General features: G+C 44.0%; 1 protein-coding gene across 11 annotated transcripts in view; it reads right to left on the bottom strand.

Moving 5' to 3' along the window:
• Positions 1 to 10394, bottom strand: part of si:dkeyp-72e1.9 (syntaxin-binding protein 4) — a 49103-nt gene that overhangs the window by 7476 nt on the left and 31233 nt on the right. For 10 of the 11 annotated variants that reach the window (XM_031565451.2, XM_031565453.1, XM_031565454.2 and 7 more), the window contains 7 exons: positions 9854 to 9960; positions 9413 to 9554; positions 8844 to 8922; positions 7488 to 7553; positions 5404 to 5495; positions 1275 to 1371; positions 98 to 234 (listed from right to left, as the gene is read on the bottom strand). In XM_031565451.2, coding sequence (XP_031421311.1) covers positions 98 to 234; positions 1275 to 1371; positions 5404 to 5495; positions 7488 to 7553; positions 8844 to 8922; positions 9413 to 9554; positions 9854 to 9960 — 720 coding nt within the window. The remainder of the gene's footprint in view (positions 1 to 97; positions 235 to 1274; positions 1372 to 5403; positions 5496 to 7487; positions 7554 to 8843; positions 8923 to 9412; positions 9555 to 9853; positions 9961 to 10394) is intronic. The other variant, XM_031565449.1, reaches the window with a different exon arrangement.

Raw genomic sequence — 10394 nt, 5'->3', positions numbered from 1 at the left:
TGTGTGTGTGTGTGTGTGTGTGTGTGTGTGTGTGTGTGTGTGTGTGTGTACATGTATCTGTGTAAGCATGAGCTCATGAGCAGTGGGTCAAACGCACCGAACTCACTGGAGAATGAAAGGCCGAGGTGTCCATCAGACTCGCTGCTTCCTGGTAGGAGAACATGAAGGGACCCTGCGACAGGCCTGCTTCCTCCAGCTTCTCTGGGAACGCCATGCGTGTGGCCTCCACAAAGTCTGACACATGCAGAACAAGAGGGTTTGACTGTCACAGCTGTGTTAAAGAGGCTCCACTAGATTATGTAACAGTGTGTGTAAACACATGGGATGGAATGAGACAGACATAGAGAGAGAGAGAGAGAGAGAGAGAGAGAGAGATTCTGCATCCATGACCTCATGTGGGTGTGACATTGTCTAGTCAAGAGAATTAATTAATCTCTATGTAGACAAACTGTGATATGCCACCTACAATAGAGCTAAAATGTGACCTTATGATGAGCTGGAACAGCAGAGAGGCTCATGGGTATTCATAATCTCTTTCCTCTCTCCCCCCATCTTTCTAGGATCAGGTGATTGCCTCTGTTCTTGAACCCCTACTGTGATTCCGAGTCAAGATCCTTTAAGTCTTCCAAGGATTTTCTCAGGCATGAGGACTTTTTAAAGTACAGTCTAATGCAGAGTAGCAGCCTGTGTTCCAAAAACAATTTCCTAGCCTTTGAAGGTTTCAGCGCTCTTACAGGTTCTATCTCCACTGTGTCAGAGGAAGTCTGATAACTGAAGTGAGGAGTATATTTGTACAAGTCAATTTGGAGTACCGGTAATTAAGCTGTTTTCACGCAGGAGCCCAAACGTCTTCACATTCACACTATCATTGGGTTGCTGGTCTTTTGATCGGTACCCAAATCAGCATCCCCACTGCCGTCTCTCGCTTCTCTCCCCTCTTTATTTATTCTTTATTTTATGTAAACAACCTGGACATGTGTGACTCTCCCCCTGGGTGGAATGGACAATCACCGTCTTACCCTCCAACCTTTTCTCAACTCAACTCCCTTCTCACCTCCTGTCAGTCTCACTGAATGCAGCTCTGTGTGACTATGTTTACCACATCAGGCCTCCAGTAAATCCCCCACCCCCATCATGGCATCTCTCAGTCCCTCTCATCCCACCTCTCGGCTTAATTTGTATTCTGGAGTCAGATCAAGCCCGAGTGGCCGTGATGTGTGGATGTCCCCCTGGGTGTGAGGAGGGGGTGATGTCCATCTTGTTCGTCACCTTACCTCCATATGACACGGTCCCCTGGGGGTCGGTGGCGAGGCTCTGTCTCAGCAACTGTCTCTTCTCCTCGCTGACGTCCAGGCCCAGGTAAGACAGCGCCTGCAGTGTAACAGCAGTAGCAACACATTTACTGTACGTTCGTCTACTTCCCCAGCAGTCACTTTCATCCACAGCATCACCCACCACAGGCGACACGGATGTATTTATCAGTGTGTGCACTCCCCTGGAGCATGAGTGAGAGTGTGTGTGTGTGTGTGTGTGTGTGTGTGTGTGTGTGTGTGTGTGTGTGTGTGTGTGTGTGTGCACTCCCCTGGAGCATGAATGAGAGGTGCTATTAGCATGTCCACATAACGCTGACCACTTAACCATTTAAAAAAAAAAATTCAAATACTGAATACAATATCTACAGTATATAAGACATGATACATATGAGTATACAATGACAAGGAAAACTCAGCTACATTTGAAACTATTTAAAAATGTTCGTACGTAACTACAACAATTTCTCTAACAGCAATGACCCATTGACATCTGGCACTCATAGGCAGAGAACACACACTCTGCTATTAAAATATGAATCAGCTAATGTTCAAAATGAGTTGATTAGTGGTTAATTAGTGGTACCTCAGTGGTGGAATGTGCTATCTGATCAGGTGACATAGTAGCCTGCATTCAAAGAGTATCATACAGCGTTTAGAAAATAACCTCTTTAGAACTCATCTGTCATTCTAGTATATTTGTTATTTGCTATTTTTATATTATTATTATTTTCACTATGATCTGATATAGTTATAATGCCAACATTGTTGTATTGTGCATAATGCTTTGGTTATTGTTCCCTTTTTTCCCCAAAATTAGTTTTGTAGATCACTTTGGACAAAAGTGTCTGCTATAGATTTTGTATGTGTGCGGTAGATAAATGAAAATGACAGCAGTATTATTGCAATGAAACAGTGTGCCAGTTGAATAGAGTTAACATGTGAGCTGACTAACATTACTGTAGTGAAAAGCATCGCAAATTAAAAACTGATCTGGGCTTAAAACCATCTCCCTTTTCTGTTCAGTTCACAATTTAGTTCACAGGGTGTGATTGTTCAGCAGCAGTAGAGGATCACTATTTGGCAACTGCACAGATCAGTCATGGGAATGAAAGCAGTGCAGAGGAAACAGTGACAATATTGTGTTGAACAAACAACACAAGAACACACATAGACAGAGACACAGAGACATCTCTTTCATTACATTACATCAGTCAGCATCTCCTCTGCATGGACTGGGGTGCAAAGGTCGGCCATCACACAACTGTGCGTTCTCCGTGTCTTCAAAATACAGCTTTTCCTTAATCAATACATATTTTGTGGGTATGAGAGCAGTCTGTTTGTGTATTCTTGTATATTTGCTTAATCCCAGAATGTGTGCACATGTGGTTTGAAGACAGATGGAGTCATGGCTTTTTTCCACATCTCTGTCATCCATAATGAACGACGCAGCTCTACGGAGCATATTCATATATTTGAAAGAGGGAGGTGGAACGTTTCTGCAGTTGGCAGTTATACATTTGTTCATTTAACAGAGTTATTGGCGAGGGTTTCATCTGAGTTATTGATATGTTGATTCATGAGACACAAGCCAGCTTGTGTTAGATCGTAAGCGTACAACAAATCAGCTAGCCCTACAAAACACATGTTGTCAAAAGCAAAAGTTTTGTTAAGTATCCAGCCAGTGGAATGTTTCCAATGACAGAAAGTTTCAGAAGCGAATCAAACTACACATCAGAAAGCTAACTTAGAATCAGAAAGGTTACATTGGCTTGCTAGCATGTGTTAGTTACCCCGGGAGTGCTGATGTATTAATGAAGTCGCAGTCCACTAAAAACATTTCAACTGACCTAACTTAATCACTCCAATGAAAAAGTATACACTTAATTACACCCATGAGTATCACAGCTTAAATTCACGTCAAATACAAAATTGTGAAGTTCTCTGCATGGTTTTGAATGGGTCAATATATCAGCTAACATTAGCCTAAATTGTTGATTCGGTGTTTATGAAAGTGACATTAAAGCTAAATCGAATCAAAGACTTTTACTAACGTATCTTGCAACAACATTATAAAGACAGACCGATCCAGCTCTGTGGTAACGTGAGGTTGAACGTGAAAGTGAATTCCCTTACAAAATACAACGTGAACATTTTCATCCGTTCACCAGTGTTACACGAATGGTTGTTGGTGTGTGCTGGTTGTTGTTGGTGTGTACTCAAACACTGTTTTCTTAGGTATGCAGTTGGCTGAATGTTTACAATGGCAGAAACTCAAAACCCATACCATCTCTGTTTCGGGACGATTGAATCAAACAAAATGCAGATCCTCAGCATACCACTAGAGGTTGAGTATTTAGCAGAGACTTTTGTCCAAAGCTACTTACAAGGACGTCCTGCCCAGGAATCAAACCCAGGTCATCTGCTTAGACGGCAGCAATGCTAGCCACTACAGCACCAACCCATATAACTCCACCCATTCATTTTCAATGGCAAAATCAATTAATTCTTTACTAAATGATTATAAATTAGCTGAGTTCAAGCACACTACAAAGCATTGGGACAGATCTGTAAGTGCTGAAATGGAATCGATATCGTGTAAACCGTGGGAAATATAATAATAATAACCACTGGAATAATAATAACACTTAAGAAGAACAATATGTGATTGCTTGCACAATCACATACTTCTTCTACTACTAATAATAATAGTAATACAACTATTTTGTGCTTGCGCAATCACGAGAAGTATTGAGAGTTTTTTTGTCTTGAATTTGAGTACTTTTCTCTGTTTTTCTAAAGGAATGCGAGGGCCCTGAATCTCTCATGCAGTTCTTGAGTGCTGGCTGCTTTATGACTTTCATAGTTATGGTTAAAATAACCTCCTCTTCACTAGATGTCCAAGGACCCTCCTCACTTGCTTGGTGAACCTGGCTTTTCCTCCTGCCACAGTCCGTGTCCAACAGGAACTGTGCTTGCACAGTGAGGGTGTATTTCAGGGACTCGACAGTAGGAGGCAGTGTGACAGCAACGGTGTGCACTCCAATGGAGAAACCCATCCTTTTCCAAACACTAACTGTTACATTCATCAAACGAGAAAGCAGAGGATAAGCTGACTGTTACAAAATACGCTGAAGTTTAAACATTTTAGCCGCTAAAATCCTGTTTTCAGTTATTCAGGTCTGAACTCGCACCCTGACACTGACAAATGCACACACTGACAATGTAACTGGCACTGCATCCAACTACGCATTGCATCCCAACCCAACAGGCGGTAAACAACCGCCCCCACACCTCAGTACTTCCCTCTGCTACCTCCAGTGGGTTTGTAAATATAGAGTACGCATTGTGTCTGCACTCAACATTAAAGTGCTCTCTTCCACCAAGGCAAAATCCTATTACCGTACCGGTAGATTAGGGTCAGGTCCAGGATCAGTGGGATTAGACTCAATCAGTGCTAAACAACTGCATCATGACAAAGAGCAGGGAGAAATGCCAGGAATATGTGACCAAAGACACTGCCATCGGCAGTTGCCAAGGCGCCACTGCAACATTCCGCTGCCCTGTCATGTGTGGCGGCCTCCTTGCGTGACAGGGCAAGTGGGGTTGATGACAGCGATTATCAGTGGGTTGGTGGGATTAGGTTAACCCTTTAACTCACCCTTGGGTGTATCTTTTGCCGTTAAGGTTAAACTAATCTCGAGATAAGGAGAGCCGGGATATAGACCCAAGTTCAAGAGCCGTGTGCCTTATAATAAAGACTGAGACGTAAACAAATACCCAGGGGAGATTCCAGGACACGGTGTACTACGAAAGGGATCATCCCCCTGTGAGGAGCCAAGTAATCAAATTATGTTGCAGCAACGTATAGCAAGAATTAGAGCAATGAGCTTTCACAACGTGCTACACATTTGTATTTTCACAAGGAGTATAGAACATAGAGTTAAACAACCATAAACCACTTTGAGCTCTGTATCTCTACTCTGCTTTAAATAATGGAATAATGAGAGGTGCTGCAGACTGAACTTGTATCATATTCATGTCTGCAGGGTGAAGTTCATGTCTTTGCGTGAGTTGCTGTAGTGCCACTCACCAAGTCGAGCTTCTCTGACTTGAGGCGTATGTGGGGATCCAGGGTGATCTTGGGTTTGGCTACGGTGGCGGGTCTCGAAGACGCTGAGGATCCTTGGAGGGGGAAAAAAAAATACAAGACAGAAATATTTGCCTTAATTTGGGCTTGAACATTGACATGTGTTGGCTTGTCTAGATTTGTGTTTTTGTAGATCAAAGAAAGGATTTGGGTTTTTATGATTGTGGAATTCAGGCACGGAAGCGTTTGAAAGCAAAAGGCATAAATGCTGCAAACGAGAGGGGGGGGGGGGGAGTAGAGAGGATTGAGAGAAAGGCAGAGAGAGAGAGAGAGAGAGAGAAGAGGTATTAAACTATTAAACTCCCAGGTCTTTAAACTGCGCCTGTTTACAACTCCCTTCCTCTCTCTCTCAGCCCCCCTGCTGCTATGGATATTAGCCAATTGCTCCAAAGCCCCTCGCCCTCACCTCACCTCCCTCCAGCCACCACCACCACCTCATTTCCACCCCACCCGCTCCGAGGGGACTTATCCTGAGGGGGTGGGAGGTTTAGCAGGTTGTGGGGAGGATGATGCTGACAGTGGTGAGTGAAGGGCGTTTCAGGAGAGAACGCCCACGCCACGCCACGCCACGCCACCCCGGCACAGCCTCGCTGCCAACACCCTCCCTCCTCCCCCCACCGCCCCCCTCTTCCACCTGTTCCCATCCCTACTGACGCAGTCTGCCACCACCCTTCACCCCTTCATTCCTTGTCCCCACGCCAGCTCTAAAGCCCCGGGACCAGCGCAGCGGGGGACCCATTCATCCTTTCAGGAAACAGGTGGCGTCCAGAGTCCACACACCATCCCTCCCCATCCTGGAGCACACAAAAATCCCTCCCGCTTAATGGCAGACGTCACCGTTAACATCCGATGTGTTCTGGCCTCCAGAGGGGGCGTCCCTCGCCACCTGAGCGATTTGGTAGTGATGGCTGATGAAGTGACAATGTGCCTGTGATGACGGCCCTGTGTGACACGCTTTTAAGTGGTTTTTGGATCAGCTTTTGTACTTCTGAGCTGATCTTGTGCCTTGATTTAAATTTTGAGTTTTTTTGCATAACGACAAGATAGCATACAAGCACCTTTTGGTGCATGTTTTTTTAGGAAGTAATATGAACAAATCCTTTCTATTTCTGTGTACCATCAGTCACTCTATCACATCACACCAGTCACTAGATGTCAGGACACTATCCGGATGACACTAGCCGTGTAAGGTGGCTCCCTTCCAAAAACGGACCTCAGGAAGTCCAAGAAAAGGGGATTACAATCAGACTGGCTCTTGCCAGAAGTAGAAAAATTAAAATCAAACCGAACCACAAAACTAAACTAAACTAAAAGACAAAATAAAACGATAAATACGCAGAGGAGTTAGAGGTCATTAAAGGAAACAACACAAAGACAGCACAGGGTTAGGGGGAAAAAAATAAAAAATACTATTTAAAAAAACTGTTTCATGTGGATTAGGAAGACTGTCCGGAAAGATTACCAGTATCCTGTCTGTATTCCAAACCACACCATGTGCCTAGGTGCAAGGAGGGGGTGACGAATCTGACTTCAGTCTTTCCTTCTATAATAACATCACATGATCCTCAGTAAGTATATAAGCCTACTTAGGTGTTGGTTGCTGTTGGAATCTTAGGTCCAGTGATGTATGTGCACGTTTGCATTCTCCCAAAGCAAAACCAAAGCTGTTTAATAGCAAGTGCTAGGTTTCCAATAATTGACCACTGAATTCTGACTGATTTACCGCCAATAACTGACTCATTATTGGTATGCAAACCTGTTTGAATGAAAAAATAAAATCATCTAACTGAGACCACTGTTTGACAATCTTGAGATTCATGTCTGCTTACTCCAAGTCTGTAATTATGTGTGTGTGCCTGTGGGCTCCGTGTGTGAGACGGGGGAGCTGGTGAACTTGAGGGTGAACTTGAGGGCTGCTTCAGGTTCGTGCCTTCATCAGACACGCTTAATAAACTCTCTTCTGCATAAGAGCGCTATCTGCCTACAGGGTTCGTCTCGCAGTCACAATAAATGATCGGCCCACTTACCTCTCCGACTCTCTGCCTCGATGGATGACTGGTCTCTTTGACTGAGTTCACAGGCAGCAACAGAGCCTTCAATAAAAAAAAAAAACTCTCTTAAGTCCACAAGGCCTCTCTTTGATATTTTCATCCTGAGATACAGCTTACAGTATCTTTGCCTGCTCCCTCTATCATGCTATCCCAAAAGCCCAGAGTTCACGGTGGTGTAAAACCCCACAAACATAATTGGCTTTTTTTCCCCCAACAGCGTGGTTTCTATGGCAACATACTATTCTGCTTTAAGTGTTGGAAGTAGATTAGAGCCTCGGAATTCGCCGCAGTGACGGGGACCCATATACTAAACAGGCTACCGTGGCGACCGATAAGAGCGCTATCTAGTGCTTCATTCTCCGGTTCACTGTGAGTTTTCATCGGTGGCTTTAGCACCTCACACAGCATACATAACTGGGCCTCTGAAGTTGCTGGGTGAGATTACAATTTTTTTTTTCAGTCAGGCGTTGATTAAAAATTCGAACCGCCACTCTCGGCTAATCCTCAATCTCACTCTTTTTCCTCGCCCAAGCTCGTCCGGCAAAATAATTGCTTTGCAAAGGAATCTTGTTCCCCAGTAACACTGGGTGAATTTGATGTGTGCCTTTGTGCGAGTGTGTGTGTGTGTGTGTGTGTGTGTGTCTATGGGTGTGTTTGTGTGCGTACTGTATGTCTGAAACCGCCGGAACTCAAGGTGCAGATAACAATACAGGTCTGACAGGCTTGCCTCAAATTTTGATCTCCTGCTTCGCTTGGTCATGTGACCACCAGATTTTGATGAAAGTGTCCAGATTTAGACGCTGCCTATGATTCCATCTGCTAACACTGAGGGCCTAATACACTGGGGCCTGCTCAGTGTTATCATCATCCTCAACCAAAATGACCTTGTTTGTGAGAAAGCAAGGAATGGCCACTGCATAATATATGAGCACAGTGTAAATTGGGAAAACTAGGCTCATGTGTCTAAAAATGAACACACACTTTTAATAAACTGTGAGTGTGTCTAAAAATGAACACGCACTTTTAATAAACTGTGAGTGTGTCTTAAAATGAACACAGTACACACTTTTAATAAACTGTGAGTGTGTTTTAAAATGAACACACACGTTTAATAAACTGTGAGTGTGCACTGTGCCACCTGTCACGTGTAGATTACACTTGTGTAGTTTGTAACTTACATTTATTTTGTGTGTGTGAACTGGAAAATCCACTAACATTCAAGTTGAAAATTCAGAATCATTCTAGAAAATGCCAGTATATACCAGGTCAGCTCTTTGCTGTGATATATATTGAATATATTGAATACTTTGACCAGTATGAAATGTGCCGTACCTGTGCCTACGACATGAACATCTGGTTGGCATATTTCGGGGGAGGATGAAGGCACTTGGACAGGTTCTTCTGGGAAGATCTGGAAAAAGGAAGCCCATGGCCTTAGAAAAAAGACTGCAAATACTGCAGTACTGGCACATGACTGCAACACTGGCACAAGCAACAAAACCTGACCTCCTGTTAATAAGCCTCCTACACAATCAATAGGCGTTGACACATTTACAATGTACAACTAGGACTCAATGTGTCAACTATATTCACATTCACATCAATGCTAAAATCTGGAAGCGCCATTAGTCATTTCACACCGGGACATTTGACATTGGTAGAGGTTTTAACGGTGCAGAATGTAGTGCTTAACGAGTCGTGTCAACACTTTAAAAACCAACACCAATCTGCCACTCGTTTCAGTGCAGAAACATTAACTCTGATGGTGGTTTGTTTCACAAAAGGTTTTTGAAAGGAAGCCAGTGTAACTCATCTCTGGAGACCGGACATGCACTTTATGAGCAGAGTCTAACTCACCTCTGGAGACCGGACATGCACTTTATGAGCAGAGTCTAACTCACCTCTGGAGACCGGACATGCACTTTTAACCGGGAGGAGCTGTAGCCATTGCCCACCCCTCTCTGGACGCCGTTATGCAGGGAAGCAGTGCTGGGGAAGAGGCCTTTCCCCGGGATGAAGGCAATCTCCACCACACTTTCTTGGCTAGGGAGGGGAGGGGACGGAGAGAGAGACAGAACATTTTTCTAAATAAGCAATCAGGAGAGATATGTTTAGTGTTACGTTTTCAAAATTACATATCTGACTGAAGGCGGGGTAAAAAGTGATTTATTTCACTTCCAATACCAGTTTGGTCAAAATCTCATTACAAACGTATAAGATTTAGGAACAGTGCCATAGCAAATAGCAAATCATGATGCTCCCTCATGTCACATGGTCACCACCATCACACCTCACATCAACCAAGGAAAAGACACAAATTGATATTTTAGGCTCCAACACACCTGAATTTGACTTTATTGAGCATGATTTTGGCTTCTTCATGGGTCAGCCCTATCAAGGACTCCTTGTTAACGGCGATAAGTTGGTCTCCTGGTCTCAAGCGGCCATCCTACGACACGAATAAATGCATAAATAAATATATGCATAAATAACTAAATAAATAAATAAATAAACAAACACCTACAGCCTTCAGGCAATGCTGCTGATACTCCACAATAACCACAGCACAATGGCACATGGCTCAAAATGAAGAGGAGGCATCTTTCATCGTCCTCGGCGGAGCATCAGCAGGAATACGACCCTTCCAGCCATCTGGGGCACTGCCTTGGACAAGGACAAGCAGCCCACACAAACACAACACAGGACTCCCGAAGTCACCCCTGTGTCAGTCCCCCTTTTGGCTTTAACAGCTCTGTTTTGGGTTCAGGGCGGCACCACACGCACACACAGACACACACACAAACACATATCACTGCACGCACACACACACACACACACACACACACACACAAATATATACACACACAAACACAGACACAAACA

This window comes from Clupea harengus, chromosome 1 (genome assembly GCF_900700415.2).
Source record: "Clupea harengus chromosome 1, Ch_v2.0.2, whole genome shotgun sequence".
NCBI classification, from domain to species: Eukaryota; Metazoa; Chordata; class Actinopteri; order Clupeiformes; family Clupeidae; genus Clupea; species Clupea harengus.
The sequence above is the reverse complement of the archived record's forward strand: the minus strand, read 5'-3'. Positions and strand labels throughout refer to the sequence as shown.